A 23925-nucleotide genomic window follows, 5' to 3' on the forward strand; every position below is an offset into this window, starting at 1 on the left:
TGATATTACTCATTAAGCTCAACTAAATTTACTGCTTTTGTATTAAAGTTTGGCAGGTGGGTCACATGTTGGCCTTAACTTTTAACATGTGACTTGTTAGCATATTTACTTTGTTTATGTTTTTCATGATAATTTTGTTCAAATTATTGTCAATATTTATGGAGCATGTAAGGAGAGAGGTGCAACAGTAAGCCATCGGTAGAACAAAGTAGGGGCTGTGTCATGGTTTGGGACTCAAAATTTATGGAATTACACACACACACACACACACACAAATACAGTCAGATTTTGAGCCACCATAAAATACTAGTGAAAAGCATCCATCCTCTCTCTGTCGCTCCCAGGTCCCTGACGAGTTTCTGTGTTCCTCCCATGCTTGCGTGGGTTTTCTCTGGGTAATCCAGTTTCCTTCACCAACATAATTAATTAACTAATTATGTTGGTAGAGAATTAATTTTAATTAATAATGATTTAAATAATTCTGCTCAGCGTATATCGGGGGATTCTGCACAGATTTGAGTGCAGAAATCGGTTGTTTATTCATGTTTTTCTACCTGAATTTGTTCCCTCTATAGGCATGCGTACAGACAAATGAGGTTCTGGTTGTCTTAGGAGCTTTAATCTACTGATTACAGCCCCAACGGATGGCTTTAAGAGATTTGTGTGAATATCTCTGGATGTATATGAAGACATATTATACTGCTGTATATTTTACATGTAGGCTATGTTTATTATTCTGACATCGGTTTTGAAAGTTACAGGATGACACCATGACAACAGTGCCTGTGCCTAGTGTGCTAGTACCGATGGGGTCCGGGTTCATGTCAGGAATCTTTGCGCTTAGACATTTTCTAGAAGGTGTCTCATAAAGAGAAACCCCCAATAACTGGAGTAAAACAGGGGCTTTAAAGCTGATATTACAAATTTAGATTCTAGAGTACTGCTTTCAATTTGCGTTACAGGCAAAGGTAAAACAGAAAATATCACATTTTCTGGATGAATAGCCGATCTGCCAAGCCCCACCTCCTAATAACGGCTTAGTATAGAAGCGTTGTGATTGGTGGGTAGTCAAGTCCCCTTCAAACTCATTTGCATTATACTTACATAGTTTATTTTTCAAGGATTTCTAATGTTATTTATGGAGTACATTTTAATGTTGTTGTCGTTGTTGTTGTTTTTTAAATGACATATACCCACAATATTTAATTACCAAATGAAAATTTCTTTTGTTCACGTTGTTGTTTGTTGAAAATGCAGTGTACTAAAAAAAACTTACATTAGCAAAATTTGCTGATCGTCATTAGTATGACAAGTTGTTACAAAAGCCGTAGTTTAAGCTGTGCTCCAATAAGCAGAATAAATATGAAGCTCGAGCCAGCAAAATAAAATGTTCCCCCCAAAAAGAAAAAAAAAACACAAAATAAGAATTGAAAGAATGAGCTCAGTAAATAGTCAAAGTAGTTTAAAATAAAGGAGCAAAGTAAAGAAAATACAATACAACATTATATTGTTCTTTCAGTTGGTCACATCCACTTCTGCCTCCTGTATTTTTTTGTTAGTGGTACTATACAAAAAACACACACCATAGCAGGTCTCACCACCAACACGTAAACTTTCCCTTTCAATCTTGCTGCTGTTACAAATCACTCCTGACATTCATCTCTGTGTTGATATAGCTGAATGAAAGGCTCCGTGGTATCATGTTTTTGTCTAAATATAATTCTCTATTACAAGATACACTCATCTTTACAAGTTATCTTTTGCATGTTATGTCCTGATTGTATTCTGTGACCGTGGTGGGGAGATAACGTATTCCTATAAATTATTCCATGCTTGTTATTACTTTTTGTCAAATGCCACGTGGACATCTCCTGCACTCGGTATAGTTGTTTGACTTAAAATCTCAGAAAGACAGCTTGTTTGTGTAGATTGATTTATTTCAGATTTCCGTAACACTTGTCTGCACTTGAGACTGTTGAAATAAACAAAAAGGGGCATTTTTAATGTTTAACTAAGTAAACTCCAATATAAATTATAAGGCTAGTTAAAATGACTTTTTGATGTTCTTGTTCAGGGAGCATCTCTAAATGTTGTTTCTTTATTTCGCCACATGGGGGCACACTTACACCACCGTGTATCATCTGTTTTCTACAGTCAGGGCTTTTACCCACAGAGATTTAAAAAATGGGGCTGATACTGACCTACCAAGTTGTCACCAAACGTAACATGTTAAAAAAAAGAAAGAAGTTAAATAAATTCTGTTTTAATAATAAAAATATAACATATAACATATACATATACATACATATAACAATATAACATTAGAGTACAGAGGCAGAGTACAGAGAGGAAGTCCTGAAGCTGGCAGCATGGTGTTCAGAAAACAACCTGGCACTGAACACTAAGAAAACCAAAGAGCTCATTGTTGACTTCAGGAGACACAGCACCGACTTGGCCCCCCTCTACATCAACGGGGAGTGTGTGGAGAGGGTCCACACTTTCCGGTTCCTTGGTGTCCTCATCTCTGCTGACATCTCCTGGACAGGAAACATCTCAGCGGTCATCAAGAAGGCCCAACAGCGGCTGCACTTCCTGAGAGTCCTCAGGAAGTACAAGCTGAACTCCAACCTGCTGCTGACCTTCTACCGCTCGTCCATTGAGAGCCTGCTAACCCACTGCATCACGGTATGGTACGGCAGCTGCACCAAAGCAGATAGAGTGAGGCTTCAGAGTGTGGTCAAGACAGCACAAAAGATCATCGGCTGCCCTCTCCCCTCCCTGATGGACATTTATTCCTCCCGCTGCCTCACCAGAGCAGCAAACATTATCAAGGTAGCTCCCACCCTGGCTTCAACATGTTCAGCCTGCTTCCCTCAGGGAAGCGCTACAGGTGCATCAACACAAAAACCCACAGACTCAAAAACAGTTTCTTCCCCAAAGCGATAACCACCCTGAACTCACACATGCACAGATAACACAGCCCCCCACTTCCCACTTCCTCTATGGACCACCACTGTGCAATACCAATTCTATGTGCAATAACTCAACTGTATATACATAACACTATTTATTACATATTACTTACGTCTTGTATATTGTACATTTTATATATATATATATATATATATGTTTTTCCCTATGTTAATACTGTCCATATGTACATAGCGCTGCAGAACTGTACCCCCCCCCCTCCCCCCAGCATGTTTACACTGAGTAGGAGATGCTCTGTATCTCATTGTACAACTGTATAGTGACAATAAAGGCATTCTATTCTATTCTATTCTATTCTATTATCATAAATGTTTGTGCAGTTGTTCTTTTTGTTTATATTTTGTTTATGCAGTGGGGCAAAAAAGTATTTAGTCAGCCACCGATTGTGCAAGTTCCCCCACTTAAAATGATGACAGAGGTCAGTAATTTGCACCAGAGGTACACTTCAACTGTGAGAGACAGAATGTGAAAAAAAAAATCCATGAATCCACATGGTAGGATTTGTAAAGAATTTATTCGTAAATTAGGGTGGAAAATAAGTATTTGGTCACCTCAAACAAGGAAAATCTCTGGCTCTCACAGACCTGTAACGTCTTCTGTAAGAAGCTTTTCTGTCCCCCACTCGTTACCTGTATGAATGGCACCTGTTTGAACTCATCATCTGTATAAAAGACACCTGTCCACAGCCTCAAACAGTCAGACTCCAAACTCCGCCATGGCCAAGACCAAAGAGCTTTCGAAGGACACCAGGAAAAGTATTGTAGACCTGCACCAGACTGGGAAGAGTGAATCTACAATAGGCAAGCAGCTTGGTGTGAAAAAATCAACTGTGGGAGCAATCATCAGAAAATGGAAGACATACAAGACCACTGATAATCTCCCTCGATCTGGGGCTCCACGCAAGATCTCATCCCGTGGGGTCAAAATGATCATGAGAACGGTGAGCAAAGATCCCAGAACCACACGGGGGGAGCTGGTGAATGACCTGCAGAGAGCTGGGACCAAAGTAACAAAGGTCACCATCAGTAACACACTACAACGGCAGGGAATCAAATCCCGCAGTGCCAGACGTGTTCCGCTGCTGAAGCCAGTGCATGTCCAGGCCCGTCTGAAGTTTGCCAGAGAGCACATGGATGATACAGCAGAGGATTGGGAGAATGTCATGTGGTCAGATGAAACCAAAGTAGAACTTTTTGGTATAAACTCAACTCGTTGTGTGTGGAGGAAGAAGAATACTGAGTTGCATCCCAAGAACACCATACCTACTGTGAAGCATGGGGGTGGAAACATCATGCTATGGGGCTGTTTTTCTGCCAAGGGGACAGGACGACTGATCCGTGTTAAGGACAGAATGAATGGGGCCATGTATCGTGAGATTTTGAGCCAAAACCTCCTTCCATCAGTGAGAACTTTGAAGATGAAACGAGGCTGGGTCTTCCAACATGACAATGATCCAAAACACACCGCCCGGGCAACAAAGGAGTGGCTCCGTAAGAAGCATTTGAAAGTCCTGGAGTGGCCTAGCCAGTCTCCAGACCTCAACCCCATAGAAAATCTGTGGCGGGAGTTGAAAGTCCGTGTTGCTCGGCGACAGCCCCAAAACATCACTGCTCTCGAGAAGATCTGCATGGAGGAATGGGCCAAAATACCAGCTACTGTGTGTGCAAACCTGGTAAAGACCTATAGTAAACGTTTGACCTCTGTTATTGCCAACAAAGGTTACGTTACAAAGTATTGAGTTGTATTTTTGTTATTGACCAAATACTTATTTTCCACCCTGATTTACGAATAAATTCTTTACAAATCCTACCATGTGGATTCATGGATTTTTTTTTCACATTCTGTCTCTCACAGTTGAAGTGTACCTCTGGTGCAAATTACTGACCTCTGTCATCATTTTAGGTGGGGGAACTTGCACAATCGGTGGCTGACTAAATACTTTTTTGCCCCACTGTACATCCACACTATATACATTAAACTAAAACAAATCCTTGCAGTAATAAAGCTAATAACATATGGAAATCTTAAAAAACATAAACAAAAACATAATTAAATAACGTTTATGGCATTTTTAAAAACTATGCTGATTATTCCTTAAGTAAAAGAAGGATAATTAAGCTTTGTGTTAAATTCAGTTTTAAAAAATCGCGAGTGGAGAGGATTGTGAGCCGTAATGGTTTTGCTTTGCTAATAATATTTGGTTTTATTATATAATCACTTAACGTTTTATTTAAATGTATATTTATCTTACTTTACTATATTTTTCGTCTGATATTTTAGCTTTATTTTCTTATTTTTCGCAAATGCCCACCTTTTTTGATAAATTAAGTATATCTTCATTTAACAAACTCAGAAAGCAACCGAAAAAAAAAGTTGACATCATAAAGGGGAGGTGAAGAGAGGAGGCGTTGAGGGATCCTTTAAAAAGTTGAGTTTTGCGTCCACACAGCTCTCCGAACTGTGGCGAAAAGACGTTTCCGCCCACAAGAAAGATGGCGGCCCCCTTGCTGGAGCAACTGTCGGAGTCTTTAGGTTCCCCGGAACCAGCGATTCGACTCATTTTATCTATTTTAATCGGTGAGTTTCTACCCACGATTCACTTACAGGTTGTTGTCGCGGTCAGAGGTCATCACACCAACCTGTACGTTAGGTGTGAGCGGCTCCTATGGTGGTGTAACTGTTAAATAGTTTCAGCTAACATAACGCTCACTCAGCTGTGACACTATCCAGTTATCTGTCGGGCTGCTGGTGTTGGTAGCGAAAACATTAGCTTTATATTTAAATCTCAGGCTGCCCCTCAAACAGTAGCTTTATTTCCAGGAAGCACACACCCTCAGAATAGTTTCCTGCACAGCCTCACCACAAACGGCTAACATGTGGCTTTCAGCTGAACTACATTCATTTTCTACCTGTTGGGACTGCCTAACGGGAAGCTAGGATTGTGCAGCAAAATGCATCCTTCTGCCCTTTTTTTGGAGCTATGTGTGGCCTGCTCGTTGTTGTATGGGATTGGGGTTTTGGGGGCACCGAGGTCGACAATAATAGCTGTAGTGTTGTTGGGAGGGAGAAGCACAGGCTGCCAAAATATGCCCCCTTACTCCCCTTTTTCCACACAAAGCTGTGCAGAGAGGAGACACACTCTGAGGAGGGAGCTGAACACTGGAACAAGTGCTGAATTTCATTTGACAAGTCTAACTTTACATTTGTTGGTTTAGTGCTTTGGGATTAACACATAGCACTACTTTAGAGCTGTCAGAGGTGTGTGTGTGTTTGTGTGCGCGCGTTCACGTGTAGTTGTCTTTGTGAGGACCAGTTGCAAACCTTGGAATTGTAAGGACATTTTAGCTGGTCTTCTTTTTTCCAACCTTTTACCTGTTTTGGGTTCAAACTTAAGACTATGTTGCTGAAGCTGTGCAGGGGAACGTGTGGGTCCTCACCAAAATAAGCCCTATGTGGGTGTGTGAATGGTGTGGGGGAGGGTGCTCCACACTGTCCTTGCTGAACTTTGCTCCAACACATGGACACGTCTGTTTTCCCTCGCCTGACTCCAGCCCTGCTATAGACTGAAAGAAAGGGGCTATTCAGATGAGTCTTTGTTTGGAAACTTGTCACCTAACCTGTTGCACGATCCCCGGTCCTGAAGTTGCTTCATGTGCGTTGCATAGTAGTGTAGTTCAGTAGTAACAGCTGCACACTACAACGAAAGTTCCCTCATCTGTTCCATTCTTGTGCATCCTTTTGTGTGTAGGTCAAGTAACTTATAATAAACTGCTGTGTAGGACATCACAAAAGTTAAAACTTTTCCTTAATGGGGCTTTTGGTTTCTACTTGAAGCATGTAGGATTTTGCATTCAAGGGATTCAGCGGCTTTTCACCCGATTCTTCAGATTGCAAAAGTTTAAAAGGATAAAGCTGGCGCTATTACATACTTTTCTACAAATACCCCTGGAAAAAACAATGTGTTAATCTGTCTTTCAGTGCTTTCTGACTTCCTTACCCCATCTGTGGCACTCGGCCCAAAGTTCTTTTTGGTCCTCCTGGAGTCTTTGGATTAAACAGATCAGTGGTGTGCAGTTTAATTTTTAAACTCTTAAGCCACCAGACACTGGAAGCCAATGTTTCTCTCACAGAGGTGTATAAAGTACAGCTTAGTATTAAACTGCTGCTGTTATCAGATGGTAGTAAACGTGTATGGCAGCAAGATGTTGCGTGTTCGGCTTAATAAAAGTATAACCAGAATGTAGGCTAGATATAAAAGAGCAACATTGTCACTGCTACGTTAAATTCCTGAAGCTTTGAGCTGAGCTAGCCGGGTCCTAAAACATACCCTGTTTGTCCTCAATGTTTGCCTTTAATAAGCACCATAAACACAAAGTGAATGCCGTGTTGTAGGGCAGAACAGGAACAAGGTTTGCAAGTTCTCCTTGTACGTGTGTGCTTTTTCCTCGGGGTACTCTGGTTTCTCATAGGTGACTCTAAATTGATCATGTTGACCATACGTGTGTTTCTGAGAATGTGTGGTTGTCTGTCTCTTTGTTAGCTTTGTGATGGGCAAGTGATTGGTTTCATGTGCATCTCACCTTTTTGGCCGTTAACACCTGGGATAGGTTCCAGCTCCCACAGCCCTAAATTAGCCTGAGCAAATAGATGGATACAAATGATGCTTTAAAAAGAATCTGAGGTTAATTTTACCCCAGAGTTCTACAGTCGGACCGCTTCTTGCAGCCAGCAGTCGCCCCTTGGTAGCCAATTTAAGGCACTTTTGCCTTGGCTTCACTCTTCAGACTAAGACCACACTGTTTACTGGAATATTTTTTTTAATTGCTTGAGATTACATTTTGCAATAGCTGCTACAGCACCACAGAAGGACCAGCCAAAACAAACAGATGACCTTGTTCCTAAACGAGGGGCTTCCTCTGTAGCTTAGACATGGTTCGATTATGAAAAGTCAGACACAGAGCAGAAAACCGTACTTGAGTTGCTGCAACTTCTGCAGAAAATTGGTCCCCACCACAGACACTGACACAACAAACCACGTTAACAAAAACTGTGTATCGAGTACAAATAAGAAGCAAGAAGAGCCGTCAGGTCGTCTGGTGACCTGTCCGGGATATTCCCTGTGACAGGTGGGATAGGTTCCACGACCCAGAATTAGACTAGTAATTAGTGAAATGAATACGTGGATATCCTGACTCGGTCTGAATAAGAACTTTGAGTTTATTTGTTTTTGTGGGTTTTATTTTCTTTTCTTTATTTTTTTTGCTATGAAAGTGGATGGATGGACTTGATCTTTGCGTCTCACAGATTACAGCTGACACAGATGGTGGTTTGCTGTTATTCATTATCCTTCAAATGCAGAGAAAAAGTTAACATGCAGAAATTTTTCAGTTTGTAGCCTTTTACATTTCAGATTTATATCATATAAATATCTTTGCGTTTTTGTTACCTCACCTCAAAATGGTTCACGCTATATAAAAGAATTGGTCTTTCGCCGTGGAGGTAATCTTTCTCCTTGAGATGCCTGACTTCTCACAACGTGGCACACAAACCCACCAGTGTTAGTTATGCGCTACCTCACGTCATGTGTTTAACCTAGAAGGTCGGTGCTAGCACCAGGAGAGATTAAAAGTAGCCCACTCGGCTGATATGAAGAACCACACTCTAATTCCCATTAACATATTTTCCTGTTTCTCCTTGTGTGTTCTGCAGGGTATCCCTTTGCTGTGGTGTACCGGTCGTTCTTGTTCAACCAGACTCCCACAGTTATCCATTTATTCCACACGTTCTCTGGATTGGCTCTAGCAGCATTCAACTTTGGTGAGATGAAGTGGCATGTCTCCAAAGACCTGATTTATCTTTTAAATGCATAAAAGGATCTATACATTTGCTGTTATTAACCAAAACGTGGTATCTGTGTCTCTTACATCTAACAGTCTGTTAATTGTGCTCTTTTTAGAGATTTGTTTTTAACCTGATTTTGAATTCTGTATTGTTAACATTCCTGTTAAATCGCTGACAGTGATCTTGTTCCTTTATTTTGGTTAAGCTCTTCTGTGTTTCTTTTTTGTGTAATCGTAACAAATAGCAGTCTGAGGATGAATCGAGTCAGAATTTCTAAGGTTAAGGCTCTCAACACGTTTTCAGGATGTTCAGAGTCAAGTTGTTTTATCTGTTAAGTTGCTTTTTTTTAAATTTTTCCAACAAGAAAAAGGGCGAAATTATTCAGTTTTCAGTTTTCTATCATCTAACACTAGAAAAAGTTTGGCACTGTGCCTGGGACGGGACTGGCGGGGGATAAAACAATGAGCAAATTATAAAAGTAGTTGCAGAGCAATCTGAATGTGAATTGAGTAGGAATATTATAACATTAAAAAATGTTTCTAAATTCGAAATTGAATGTTTGGAGTGATGCTACCCTTTTTAATTCATTTTACCGGTATTAGAGTTGTTACATTTACTTATGATTATTTTGATGGTATTATCATTTTCTCCATTACTTGCAAATCATAATTTGCAGCTGTCAGGTTTACTCTGAAATTGAACACATTTATTATTTCACACTGAGGAAAAAATCGGAGGTGTGGACATGTTGAAGTACGCCTTAAAATTGCAGCTGTCCAAATTTATGACTAAGAACGGAGACACTTTGACTTAAAAAAAAAAAAAAAAAAAAAAAGGAAAAAAAAAAGGAGAAGCTGGACTTGAACAGAAAGCACTTTTGCCTCATTTTCTTTTAAATGCAGTGCGGTTTGAATGCCTCTTTTAAAACCACACTGAAGCTTTTATGGATTAGTCATCAAATTTTGTCAAGTCACGGGGAAGTAAAACGTCCCCCCCTTCAGCTATGACAGTAGATTGATTTCCTGTATGTAACCAGCTTTGTTACCCGTGTGTAGCATATGATGCAGCGAGCTGCCACTTATTATTAAAACATACCTGGCAGTTGTTTTCTTGCTCCAATCAGTAGCAATAAAAAGCTTCTCAGAGCCCAAGGTGATCCACCAATTATTGGACAAGTAAAAATGCCAAAGCATCTCAAATGCTCGACGCAGTTATTTGATGTTCTTCTTTGCCTTCATAAAATAGTAAACTGAGTTAACATTTTTTAATATTTCAATATTTTTGGAATAAAACAAAAAATATTATTTTTTTTTAGGCTGTCACATAATATACTACTTTTTATTCTGCATTTCTTTCTTTTAGAAAGGGTTACATTTTCTTGTTTGTGTTTTTCAAAAATAAAAAATACAAAACTGAAAATAATCATTAGTTGCAGCCATTACATTATTATTAAAAGAAAACCAGCTCATATTCAGTCTGATAACTAATAAACAACACGTTATTTCAGGCAAACAGAAAGCTCATCGGGACAAATGTCAAACTCATAACACTCAGTGTACCTTTTGTAGACCAGTTTTTTTTGGCACATCCACTTTAAAAAGCATAAAGTTTATACCTCAACTACCACAGTATTTATAAATCATTAATACTAAGAAATAATCCAGGCTGTAATTTCCTGTGGCAGCAGCAAGGTCTTCTGCACCCCCTCCTGTCCACCACAGTAGGCTGTTTGTACCACCAGTGGGGCCTGCCCCTCAGTTTGAGGTCTGTTGCTGGTAGACCAAGAAACTGAGTGGCTTGTGCTTGCTGTTGGGAGAGTGGTCTGCTGGAGTAGTAAACAAACTGCCAACATTGATTTCTTTCTCTTTTCTTTATTTTGTTGTTGCTGCACTTGGATTTTACAGCAGGTCTGTTGCTTTACCTTTCTCCTCGAGTTCGTTTCAAGTCAGATGTTGTCATGTCATCGTCTTGTTGTCCTCTCTCTGTCTCTGCCAATTCTCAACTGTAGAAGAAGAACACTGTTGTCATGTCACACTTGACTACACTCTCCATTTTCCCCCACTCACCGTGTCCGTCTCTTTTTCTTTTTCCAGGCTCTCAGCTCTATCACTCCGTAGTATGCGTCCTTGTCCAATTTCTGATGCTGAGGCTCATGGGAAGGACGGTAACAGCCATCCTGTGCAGCTTTACCTTTCAAATGGTGAGGTTTTATTGGGTTTATCTCTGCACTGCTAGTTTTCTCGTAGGTACTAAATTGTGATTCAGGCTTACTTTGTAGCAGCAGCCCCCTCCTTTATCCACAGGACGCTTTTAATGCAGTTTGTTCCACAAGTTTAAAATCTGATTTCTTTATCTGCATTTTCTGGTCTACTCTTTGTCTTGTTGATGTCTAACTACTGTTTGTTCCGTTTATTGAAGTAGGTCTGTAATCTTACAACACATTCACACGCTTCCTGTAAGGAAGTGGCACTTTTTACATGCTTTATGATGCCCATAGTCTGACAAACTACGAGTACGTTCATAAAAAGAAATGTGCCAACTCTGTATTTTCAAACTTTAAGCAGCTTTCCTCAGGTTTTCTGTAAATCTAAAAAAATAAAACAGCTGCTCACCCTATATCTGATACCTGAATGCCATCTTCCTACAGTTATACCTACTAGCGGGGTATTATTACACAGCCACAGAGGAGTATGACATCAAGTGGACTATGCCACACTGTGTCCTCACACTTAAACTTATCGGTGAGTTGATGTAGCTCAGTAATCGTTTTCCTTTTTTCCTGCTGATGTCATGACAACCTCCTGAAAGGCTGCACGCGGGGCCTTTACATGCTTTAAGCTGTTTTTAATCAAGTGCTCCTGACAGTAATGGTGCCTTTACCATAGTCTCATAGACAAATTTGTGTTTTTCTGATTGCAGGTTTGGCGTTTGATTACTATGATGGCGGGAAGGAACCAGTGAGTTATTGCTCTGTCTTGCTTTAGCTTAGAGGCTTTCTTAACATTTATCTTTGTTACACCATGTAACAGTCATTTCTGTATTGGGTTTTTTGTGGGGGAGGGTTTAATCTCTGCATCAGCAGAGTCACGTCTCTAAGTTCGTTTTTTTTTTTTTTGTTTTGTTTACACGAGCAGGGCTGTTTGCGTAAAAAGTTAATTATAGAAAATATTTAGAGTCATGTGAAAAATACTTTTCATTGTATGCTGTGCAGTCCTGTGGAAAAAGTTCACCCCGTGATTCAGCAGCTTGTAGCAGCGATCAAAAATAATTTGAAATGATTGTTTTCTGTGTAACTTTATCAGACTCTCACATCGCTGTGGAGGAGCTTTTTGCTGCGCTCTCTTTTTGCAACATTATTATAGTTCATTGAGGTTTGCATGCATTTGTTTATGCTTCTGTAAAGTCCCACCACAGCATTCCACCATCACCACCCTAGCACGCGGTTGAGGTCTGGACTTTGGGCCATTGCAACACCTCGATTCTTTTCTTTTTCAGTGTAGATTTGCTTTGCCTGGAAACATCGTCCTTGGGCTTCAGCCAAGCTTTAGCTGTCAGACACATGGCCTCACATTTGACTCTTTAAAAAAAAAAAAAAAAAAAAAAAAAAAATATCTGAAAAACACAGACGAGTTCATGGCCGACTCAGGGACTTAAAAGTGCCCACGTCACGTGGCTGCAAAAAAGCCCAAATCGTTACACCTCCATTACTGTGTTTAGTAGTTGGCATGAGGCTGACATTCTGCTTGTTTTACCTGTGCGTCTTGTGGTTTGTTCAGCTCTGACTTTGCAAGCCTAACCTGTGCCATCATGTTCTTTTTAGAGAGAAGAGGCTTTCTCCTGGCTTTCTCTTTCCAGATAAGCCATACTTGTTCAGTCTCTTCATAACCGTAGTGATACGGTCTTTACGTTTAAGTTTCCCTGAGCATCTCGCAGTCTGACTTTGGGGTGAATTTAGTGAGCTGTCCCCCTCTGGGAAGATTATGTTCTCCAGAATACCAGCCTACCCAAAGTCTCACTTACTGATGGTCTGTTAAATAAAGTACATTTGATTATCACCACGTGGCAGCTACTTGCCCTCTTAATTCACTTACACGTAAGGGTGTACTTAGTTTTTTCACATGACTATTTTTTTTTTTTTTTTTTTAATCAGTTAAATAATTATAGTAAAATAGGAAGTAATCAGAAATGCCTTTTGGTGCCTACAGGTTTCATACAGATGTGTAGGGAAGTAACCGAAGTAGACAGCAAACAATACGCCAGTGTTACAGTTTCCACGAGGGATATAGAGTTTATGATCAGAGGCGGAGCTGCATGCCTCTCCATGCCATTTTTATGACACTACACTACAGTGCGCTCATGTGCTTTAGGCTTAATCCAGTGGGACTTGAGGCATAATGGGTACCAAGCGCCCAGTGTCCTCAGCGACATGAGGACTAATTGCAAAACAAACAATTGTTGCAATTGTAAGAAGTTGGTATATAGTAGTAGGACTGCCTCAGGCGCTGCAAAGCATTGGGCAGTTGGAAGCAGATATTCCTGTTACACTACTAAAACGACGTGAAACTAAAGGACTGAAAGCAGGTCTACCAGCAGCTCAAAGCGACATAATAAGAAATCTTTATAGTGGGGAGGATCTGCGCTGATCTTCTTCTCAGCCTTCTCTGCTTTATGTCTCACTTAGCTCAGGCTCTCTGTTAGCTCTGTACTGTGATAGGCACTGTAGTGCTATCACTACAGTGGTTTTCTTCATGTTACTCCAGACTCATTAATGCGTCTCCCCATTTCCCTGACTTCACCTAACAGTCCATTAATAATCACGTTACAACAATAGGTGTTACTGTTTCCTCATTCCTTCGCTTAGTTTGAATTCTCTCTTTTGCTGTTGGCACATCTGTGATGGCTGTTAATTACCCACACTGCTCTCTCTTTCTAATCTGAGGATTTTTGCTTTTAACTCAGTTTTTATCTCTTATCTGCATCGATGTCATTACTCAGTACTGCAGCTGAATGCTAAGGGTCATACACAAGTACACTGTTTACAGCCGTCAGCTGAATGTCAGTTAATGAGTATTTAGTGAAGCCCTGTTTGTCTTTTATTCAATTTAATGTTCGCTAACCTGCCTTTATTCTGAGCCTTTTAATGTCCATTTTGTTTTTCCCTCTTGCTTACTTGCCACATCTTTAAATTCCAGTCCAAGCTGAGTGCAGAGCAGAAGGAGTCAGCTCTGCGGTCCGTGCCCTCGCTGCTTGAGGTGTGTGGCTTCTCCTACTTCTATGGCGGTTTCCTTGTGGGTCCCCAGTTTACACTGCGCAGCTACCAAAGACTTGTGGCGAGGGAGCTCACCGACTGCCCTGGAAAAGTTCCCAACAGGTTAAAGAAAAATGAACTGAACAATAATCCTTTATTAGATCTCTTTTAAAGGGGGGAAAGCAACTTCCCAGTATCAAAGCCCTTCAGTTAACATTATTAAAGTCTCTTTATCTCTCCTTATTTCTCTCAGTGTTGTACCAGCTATGAAGAGGTTTGCTCTTGGTTTCCTCTGCCTGGTGATATATGCGATATTTAGTCCTCATTATCCAGACAGCTACTATTTAACAGATGAGTATGAGGTGAGAACAGCAATGGCATTCCCAATAATCACGATATAAACAAAGAAAAGATTTATTTTTATTTATTTTTTTTTTTAATGTCTTAATTGCAAAACGATTTGCTTTCCACAGGCGCAGCCATTCTGGTATCGCTGTGTGTTCATTCTCCTGTGGGGCAAAATCATTTTGTATAAATATGTCAGCTGTTGGGTTATAGCGGTAAGTAGACTCTTGATCTTGAGCAAGTACCTCATTGCAAACAACTAAAAGCTAATAAAGCTTCAATAATGTGAAACTGCAGAAGGTGTCAGCAGTATCGCCAGTTTTGCATGCATTCATACATTTCTTTAAGGCACACCTCATTTAGCGTGAAGTCCCAGTTACTCAGGTTTGTGTGCTTCATGGTGTGATCTTACATGAGCCAGTAAAGTGCACGCTTTATGTGTTACAGGAAGGTGTATGCATATTAACTGGATTGGGATACAATGGAGTAGTGGATGGTAAGCACCAGTGGAACGCGTGCGCCAATATGAAGGTGTGGCTCTTTGAGACGACGCCACTCTTTGGAGGAACCATTTCTTCTTTCAACATCAACACAAACGCCTGGGCTGCCAGGTCAGTGTGCAGTCTGAAATCTGAGACGTTCTCTAGCTGGTATGCAAAGCCATGCTATAAAAGTTAAATATTTGCTTGGATGATAATGGGAAGAGGGAGGAATAACAGCCCAATCCAATATGCATACTTGCCAGTCTGTCAGTAAATGAATAAATAAATTACCAAAGCCTCTGCCTTTCTGCTGTTTAACAATAAAAGAATCCTCACACAGGTGGGTGAAGGCATGCTGGGAGGATTTTAAAACTTTGCAATTAAAGACCATTATTGACAGTTTTCGTGCTGAAGATTCATGCGTGAAATTCTTTGAAAGCGTGTCAGTTTTACGACAACCGCCGCAGTGCGCAAAGCAATTTACTGAACATACAGTTTATTTCATGCTCTGTTTTAACAACATTAACCAACCCACGCTTACTTTCTCTTTCTACTCCACGACACTCCTTCAGATGTAGAGTGGCAGTAGAAACTGGCTCAAATGGAAATTAAAGTGGCTGGGATGTAGAAATGCAACCTATAAAGTCAATTAGGACTTAAGGGGGTATTATATTGGAACTAGTTGATGGAGCGTTTTCAGGCATTTGGTAGATGTATCACAGGCTTGACATTTGCTGGGCTCATTGTGTAACCTATAAAGGAAGTCGTATTTTTAGCCTAAAATCCACCACTTCTGAGTTACTCCTGGCGCACACGAGAAGTTTTAATAATGAAAGGCTTCAGATGCACTGGTTAATGTGAGGCTGTGTTATGCTGATCTTTTTGAGGGGTGTGCAATTAAATTCATGAAAGATGCAAGAAGTCACAAACCTTAGGGAAACGAAGGCGAAAGGTTCAGCGTTCTCATACGCGTATAAAATATTTATACAGAAGGGTCGTCTGAACATATGTTAAGTGTTCAGATTCAGAAGTGCCACACTGCTAGGCAGAAAATGTCAGGCTTTAGGTTTTAATTTAGAACAAATAGTGGGCGACCGTGGCTCAAGAGTTGGGAGTTCGCCTTGTAATCGGAAGGTTACCGGTTCAAGCCCCGGCTCGGACAGTCTCTTCACCTACCGCCTACTGGTGTTGGCCAGAAGGGCCGATGGCGCAATATGGCAGCCTCGCTTCTGTCAGTCTGCCCCAGGGCAGCTGTGGCTACAACTGTAGCTTGCCTCCACTAGTGTGTGAATGGGTGTGTAAAGCGCTTTGGGGTCCCTAGGCGGGACTAGTGAAAGCGCTATACAAATACAGGCCATTTACCAAATAAAGAAAAAAAAAAAAACCTCCAGAAAAATCCTCAAAATAAAATGCTAATTGGAGTTTCAGTCCACTACTGTGGTTTGAATATATACACATGCAGCAAGGTCATGTGCTTATGAAATGAAGCCAGTCTGACCTGAAATGATTTGAAAAAACACCGTGCATTATACTACAATCATTGGTGTCTTCATTGCGCCACACAGGTCTGGGGTTTAGTCTTTGTGGTGTTGTTTGTTTTTCTTTTTTTTCCTTTTTTTTTTCTCCCAATTGCTACAAGTGTATATCTGTCCCATAGACCCTATATGTGAGATGTACATAGCCACTGTGACATCACCTTTTGGTTTGTGGTTCACAAGTTCAAGTCTTAAAGATAACAATTTGCCCTTTGCTATCTTTAATGTTCTGCTGCCAGAGGTGACTGTATCTGGATCACATGGTGGATTCCTGTCTTAGCCAACAGTAGCAGGTTTAGCTAGTAAACTTTATGAGTGTCTGACACAGACTAATAGTAAGCTAGTAAAATGTAATTTCAGTGACTTAACTGAAGCACAGACTTCTTGGAAAGTGTTGCGTTTCTTTGGGGGGGGGTTGTGTGTGTTTTTAAGAACACACAGGAAAGCCTGTTGTTAGCTGTTAGCAGACGGCTAACAGCTACAGTGGGGCAAAAAAGTATTTAGTCAGCCACCGATTGTGCAAGTTCCCCCACTTAAAATGATGACAGAGGTCAGTAATTTGCACCAGAGGTACACTTCAACTGTGAGAGACAGAATGTGAAAAAAAAAATCCATGAACTCAGTATTCTTCTTCCTCCAAACACGACGAGTTGAGTTTATACCAAAAAGTTCTACTTTGGTTTCATCTGACCACATGACATTCTCCCAATCCTCTGCTGTATCATCCATGTGCTCTCTGGCAAACTTCAGACGGGCCTGGACATGCACTGGCTTCAGCAGCGGAACACGTCTGGCACTGCGGGATTTGATTCCCTGCCGTTGTAGTGTGTTACTGATGGTGACCTTTGTTACTTTGGTCCCAGCTCTCTGCAGGTCATTCACCAGGTCCCCCCGCGTGGTTCTGGGATCTTTGCTCACCGTTCTCATGATCATTTTGACCCCACGGGATGAGATCTTGCGTGGAGCCCCAGATCGAGGGAGATTATCAGTGGTCTTGTATGTCTTCCATTTTCTGATGATTGCTCCCACAGTTGATTTTTTTCACACCAAGCTGCTTGCCTATTGTAGATTCACTCTTCCCAGTCTGGTGCAGGTCTACAATACTTTTCCTGGTGTCCTTCAAAAGCTCTTTGGTCTTGGCCATGGCGGAGTTTGGAGTCTGACTGTTTGAGGCTGTGGACAGGTGTCTTTTATACAGATGATGAGTTCAAACAGGTGCCATTCATACAGGTAACGAGTGGGGGACAAAAAAGCTTCTTACAGAAGACGTTACAGGTCTGTGAGAGCCAGAGATTTTCCTTGTTTGAGGTGACCAAATACTTATTTTCCACCCTAATTTACGAATAAATTCTTTACAAATCCTACCATGTGGATTCATGGATTTTTTTTTTTTTTTTTTTTTTTTTTCACATTCTGTCTCTCACAGTTGAAGTGTACCTCTGGTGCAAATTACTGACCTCTGTCATCATTTTAAGTGGGGGAACTTGCACAATCGGTGGCTGACTAAATACTTTTTTTGCCCCACTGTACACCTGCTTGTGTCAGGACTTGTGCTTGTGTAACTACTCTTTTAAGACTGTTTCACCCTCTGTACGGGTGTCACAAAGGAAGAAGTAGCAAAAGAATTGACTGTTGTCACCGAACCTTCATGTGTTTGGATTTTTGTTCATTAAGGAAGTGTTGAGTTTTCAGCTTTGGTATCATTTTTGTCACTCCCAGTTGTGACCATCGTTCCTTCAGTTAACATCATTGTTGCTAACCTAGTTAGCTTTAGTAAAGTTTCAAAGACTTTTTAGATACTTCTTAGTTCGGCAGGCTGAAGGACCAGCATATGCCATGGCAAGATGTCCGTTGTCGGTCGGTCAGTCTGTCAGTCAGTCGTTTGTCCACAGTTACTGCTCCTCTACAGCACTGGTCAGAATTTAAACAATTAACTTTTGGAAACTGGGACTGTTGTCGAGGTCTTCACCAATAAACCAAACTCTCCTATAAGCTTATTTGTGTGGCCCTCCACAACAGTCCCAGTTTCTCGTGTGGCCCCTTGGGGAAATTAATTTTCCAACCCTGATTTAAGTCTTCACCCATATTGTGGTCAAGGTTGCATTTACAATAAACTGAACTGTGAATGATTGTGAACTGGATGGGCTGCTGCATCACTGATGTTCTGATTTCTTGTTTCTCTGTGCATCTACAGTCTATAGACATTACTGGCTGTCATGCAAGTTCTTGCTTATTTCACTGAGTGGCACATCACTGTCAACCTCCCAACCATCATTTTTACCACTTCTAGCTTTCTCTGAGTGACCTTTGGAAATGTCAGTCTATTCAAAATCACAGCATGGCCCTTATTTTAACATTAGATAGGGTCCTTAGTATAAAATCAGACACCTGTGTCCCTCCAGCTAGCCAAAGCTTTGAATATTCAGTTACTATTGGATCCAAACAGTATTGTGTCCTGGTATTCACGATCACTCAGTTCGTGTTTGTGTGATTGACAGTGGGGAGGATGGATGCTGTTAATTATCTGATTATTATCAGCTTTTACACGGCACCACCTCATGTACCCCCTGGTCTGGTCCTTTTCCATTCAGCTAACACTGCAGCTTCTCACCTGTATGCAGTATAGAAGAAGAAACTCTGGTTTGAGGTTTGATTTTTAAGTTGTTATAATGTTCCAGTTTGGGTCACAGTTAGTCCTTTTAGTACAGGACATAAAGTTGTTGGGTTTTAATATAACTCAGTTGCTATGCAACAACAAATTCAAGGTGAATGAGTGCTCGCCAGTGTGATAGCTGATGCATTAAGCATGTTTGGCAGCCTGGATTTCCGGTTAAAGAGATAATCTATAACTCTAACTTCTTTATAAGAGACTAAATGAAAGACGCGCACAGTTAAAGGTTTATTTAACCTGAAAATGTCACACTGACTAAATCTAAAAATCTCAGAAGGATCAAACTAAGCTCCATCAGTTTCTTTTCACACTTCTTATTCCAGGTGCCTGGGTGGTGGAGCCCATCTCAGCTGTGATAGGTGGGGATACACCCCGGACACTATTATAAGAAATGGGTTGTCCCCTAAAGAGGTCAATCAAAGAAAACACCACTTAAAAATGATGTTTTGTTATTAAAACAGGAACTTGAATTTTAAAGAAAAAAGGGAGAGCTCAACCAGCAGTCATTATTAGGTACACCTCTACTCTACTACCATGGTGTCATCCCCTTTTAGACTTTGGTATAGATTCAAGAGGGTGCTGGAAACATTTCTCAGAGATTTTTGGTCCATTTTGACATGTTAGCATCATAGTTGCTGCAGAACCGGTACCACTCTGTGGCCCAGAGTTTGGGAACTGCCATCATAGAGGATTTTTGTGGTAAAATCCCAGTAGATCAGCAGGTGGTTTTATCCACCTGTATAGATCTATTTTAACCAGCACACCCTCAGACTCCTCTTTCGTCTAACGGGGAATGACTGGAGCAGCAGATATGTAACTCAAAGACAGAAAAAAGTAATTAAGAGAGAGAGTGTGTGTGTGTGTCTGTCATCTTTTGAAAATAAAGTGCTGTGTCATAAAATGAGTCGAAATGAATTAACTAAAGTGAGCGAAGTAGTTGGTAATGTGGTAGAAACCATGAACCTGTGTGTCCAATTTGTGGAACGTGGATGAATATTCACAAATTGTTGTTTAATTTGTGGTTGTGGATACAGCCAGCTCATTTTATTATTATTATTTTTTCCTCTTCCTTCTTCTTTACAAAGACATGTGTTCAAGCGGTTGAAGTTCCTGGGCAATAAGACTTTATCTCATGTGGCCACGCTCTTCTTTCTATCGATTTGGCACGGCCTTCACTCCGGGTACATCCTGTGCTTCTCCATGGAGTTCTTCATCATCACCGTGGAGCGACAGGTCAGTTACAGGGTGCAGAGCTGGGACTGGGTAACTCGAGCTGCACGTTTTACTCAGAAAGTAGTGATTGTGCTCTGTATAAACTAAGAGTGTTGCATTTAATGTCTATTGATTACAACTGTGGCATTAGCTCTGTTATAAACGGAGTGGTGATGCTCTTATTGAATCTACAATAGTCTGCTACTACTACTGCACATTACTAATGAGAATAATTGTGACTTAAGGTTATAGATTCATTCTTCTATCTTGATGTAACCTGTGTGTGTTTGTGTGACAGGCCCAGGCACTAGTAAGGGACAGTCCTGTGCTGACAAAGCTGGCCAACAGTGCACTCTACCCACTCATCTATGTAGTCCAGCAGTTTATCCACTGGCTCTTCATGGGGTATCCTCTAGTGGCATTCTCCATCTTCAGTTATGACAAATGGCTCAAGGTAAATCCAGAAGTCAGTTCTCTTGGTTCCTTCTTTCACTTCTCTTTGAAAGGAACCCCTGACCATTCACTTAGGGCAGCATTTCATGCATTTTAGCCGCACGCTGAACAGGAAGTTTCAACTATAACATGTTATTTTTCAAGTCAATTCTCTTTAAATACAATTTGGAATTTAACTGTGCTCAATAGGTGAAAATTCCCTGTAAAGGTGTAGATGTGAACCCAACCCTACCTTCGGTCTTTCAATCCTACTTCAGTGGATTTGTGGTGCCACATTTGTGTCCGTGGATCAGTGATTCTCAAACTCTTTTTATCAAGCCCTCAGTTAAGACAAGAATATTCTCCATTCACACCCACAGATATTTATGACAGAACCACAGTTTTATGAATCCTATCAATAAAAAATAATAGCATATGAGTATAATGATCATAATAGCACGAGTGAACTTTTGTTTCCTTTCCCTTAGGCACAAAAAATCATTTATTCAAATTAGTTCCACTCATTATTTTTCATATTTGTCCACACCCCACCTGCAGCGATTCTGCGTCCCACCTGTGGTGGCTGTGCTACGGGTGTTTGTATTTGGCTATGCAAAGTCAAGCTATCACAAACAGATGTGCTCACATGCTGTCCTCAAAAAAATAACAAACAAAAAACCCTCGATGGTAGAATGCTGATTTAGAGAGCATAGTTGTCCACAAAGGAAAGGGAGTGGCAAAAATGATCAAAGATCAGAAAAGCAGGATGAGCAGCTGCAGGGAGCGGTGTTCATTATCTGAAACACTGTTTCACTTCACTGTGTTTGTGCTGTTGTGGGTTCCTTAGCTTAGCTCCTGATCAGAGGACAGTAGTCTCAACACAGTCCATGTGTGTTTGACACTGCCCCCTGGTGACGGTACACAGCTACAACATTTAGATGCGGGTATTCAAAGTTCTGTGTAGGACTAAAGTTCAACCACATCAGTCCCTTAAAGCATGCCGTGTATGAACATGTGCAATATTATCTTAATCTTAAATGCTTAATACACACTTTGAGCCACAAAGGCTGCTTTTTTTTTTTTTTAGTGTGCAGTGATCTTTGGATTTATGATATTAACTAGTTGCTGTGTTTACAAAGTTGCTGTTTGTGACATACCGCTGTGCTGCCCCGATGGCGGAAAACCTGACCACGTCTGTGTCTGTTTAATTTTTCTGCAGCGTTTCAGCAGCAGCCAATAACAAAACCTTAAGTACTGCACTGAAAGCTCTTTTGTGAACTCGACCCCGGGAAGGTCATTTGTGAGGAACACAAACACAATTTTTGTTTGTGCCATTTCGCATCTTTTGTTGTGCAACATACAAAGCACCTCAGACTAGAGGAGAACCGGAGGCGTTTTAAGTTTAAACTTGAAGGCTTATCGGGTGCTAAAAAACTGCAGCTATTCATGATGCAACGATTGGCGCTTTTTCAGTGTGTTGTCACATTGTGTTACAGCAAAAAGTTTCAAAAGTTATTATCCTTGCCAGACAACCGTGTGTGTGTGTGGTGGTGGGTGTTTGGTGTGTGTTGTTTTTTTTGGGGTTTTTTGTTTTTGTTTCTTTGTCCCCCCCCTCCAAGAGGCCTCCGTGTCAGAACTCCCGCTGCGTCGATGAAAAGAAAAGCCACTGAAAAGACTGATGGGATTGAATTTTTGTCTTTCTTTTCTGTACTGCCTTAAAGGAGCTTTATAAGGAACAGTCAGCAACAAAGCACAAAAAAAGCATTTATTTAGGAAATGGAGTGGCTAAGTGGGTTACACAGATGGTCTGAGAGCTGGAAAGCAGCCAGGCAGGTTTCAGCAGAGAGAAACTGAGAGTTGCACGTGCAGGTTGTGATTTGACTGTTCCGTCTTCTTTCTCTTTCCCCCCTCAGGTGTATTCTTCTGTTTATTTCTGTGGTCACCTATTCTTCCTAGTAGCATATTTAATAATGCCATACCTCCGTAAGGCGCTGGTGCCTAAAAACGAGGGGAGAGAGAAGAAGCAGGAATAAGACTTGATACTAAAACTTGGCGTGGTAAGCAAACTTGAACAGCTTTGCTAAGCAAATAAAGACATTTCAGTTGTGCGTGGATTGGTTTTTAACATGTCTGTTTCCTTCAGGTCCATCCATCGTTGAGACTGAATACTCACTTAAGGGAACTGCGACTTCCAAGGAGCAGAACGGAAAATATTTTAAGGCCTTTTAGTAATATATGTCCATGTTTGAAAAGAAAAAAAAAAAATAAATTTCTATATATTTTTGTGTTTCAGGCGGGGAGGGTGTTTTTATAAACATTTGGAGAGATGTTTACAGGAAATTACCATTGTGCCACAGGGGTTTAATTGTGAGCCAGTCAGGAGCAATTTCCTGTTTTTTGTCTTTTCTTTTTAAAATTTCACCACGTGGGACTCGTGAGCGTGTGCAGTTCTGTGTCGACAGCAAATAAGTCATGGGTTCAGAGTCTGTTTTTGGCTCCTTTTTTTTTTATTTTTATAAATGTGTTGTTCTTTATTTCACGTCCACATTGAGCAGGAAGTGTGAGCACACATGTGGCACTTTCTGATGTTGTGCTACGACATGTATAAGAAGATGGATGGTAATCATCATCATCAGGGCTTCTTCTTCCTAAATGGCTGCCAGTGGTTATACAAGCACTCTAAATCACACACTGTACACTAACACCCAACTCTAAATGGCCTTGTATTAATGAATGTTTTTACAGTACATTTGTTCTGGATTTAATTTGATTTGTTATTGGGGGCGGGGGTAAAAAATTGAATTTTATAAAGTTAACATGTTTTCTGAAAATGAACTTTTTTGTAGCTTTGGATAAGATTTAATGAAACGATTTGCATTGTTCTCCAGCCTTTCCTCAGTGATGGTTTTCTTCTCGCCACATCTCCTCTTCTCCCTCTGTTCTGTTTACACCAATCTGTCTTTCTGTCTGCCTCGATTCAAGCCCCTCGACTCTGAAAATGCACAGTTGTGAAAGTGAACAGCCCTACAGTCACTACAGTTAATTCTTTTGGTTCTTTTGGTGTTCTGATTTTATATGAAAATGGGGAGAAACAGGCTTTTTTTTTTTTTTTTTTTTTTTTTAAGAGGGGGGTGTAATTTTCTTTTTTTGAACTGGAAGCAAACAAAT

General features: G+C 40.7%; 1 protein-coding gene across 1 annotated transcript; it reads left to right on the top strand.

Annotated features, from left to right (window-relative positions):
• The first annotated feature begins 5440 nt into the window (after positions 1–5440).
• On the top strand, positions 5441–23834 carry lpcat3 (lysophosphatidylcholine acyltransferase 3). Its single transcript, XM_040030087.1, has 13 exons — positions 5441–5568; positions 8701–8808; positions 10926–11032; positions 11480–11573; positions 11752–11789; positions 14025–14203; positions 14334–14442; positions 14554–14640; positions 14873–15036; positions 20199–20346; positions 20624–20779; positions 22671–22814; positions 22901–23834. The coding sequence occupies exons 1-12, from the start codon at positions 5484–5486 to the stop codon at positions 22788–22790; spliced, it is 1395 nt and encodes a 464-aa protein (XP_039886021.1). The 5' UTR covers positions 5441–5483; the 3' UTR covers positions 22791–22814; positions 22901–23834.
• The last annotated feature ends 91 nt before the right edge of the window (positions 23835–23925 follow it).

This window comes from Simochromis diagramma, unplaced genomic scaffold, assembly GCF_900408965.1.
Source record: "Simochromis diagramma unplaced genomic scaffold, fSimDia1.1 OVJJ01000361.1, whole genome shotgun sequence".
NCBI lineage: Eukaryota > Metazoa > Chordata > Actinopteri > Cichliformes > Cichlidae > Simochromis > Simochromis diagramma.

What these genes read in the sequence shown, in the direction of transcription:
- lpcat3 (XM_040030087.1), top strand. Translation starts at nt 5,484, where the DNA reads ATGGCGGCCCCCTTGCTGGAGCAACTGTCGGAGTCTTTAGGTTCCCCG. An exon ending in GCAGCTTTACCTTTCAAATG is followed by an intron (nt 11,033 to 11,479) that starts GTGAGGTTTTAT and finishes ATCTTCCTACAG; the next exon opens with TTATACCTACTAGCGGGGTA. An exon ending in ACAAACGCCTGGGCTGCCAG is followed by an intron (nt 15,037 to 20,198) that starts GTCAGTGTGCAG and finishes TTCTTTACAAAG; the next exon opens with ACATGTGTTCAAGCGGTTGA.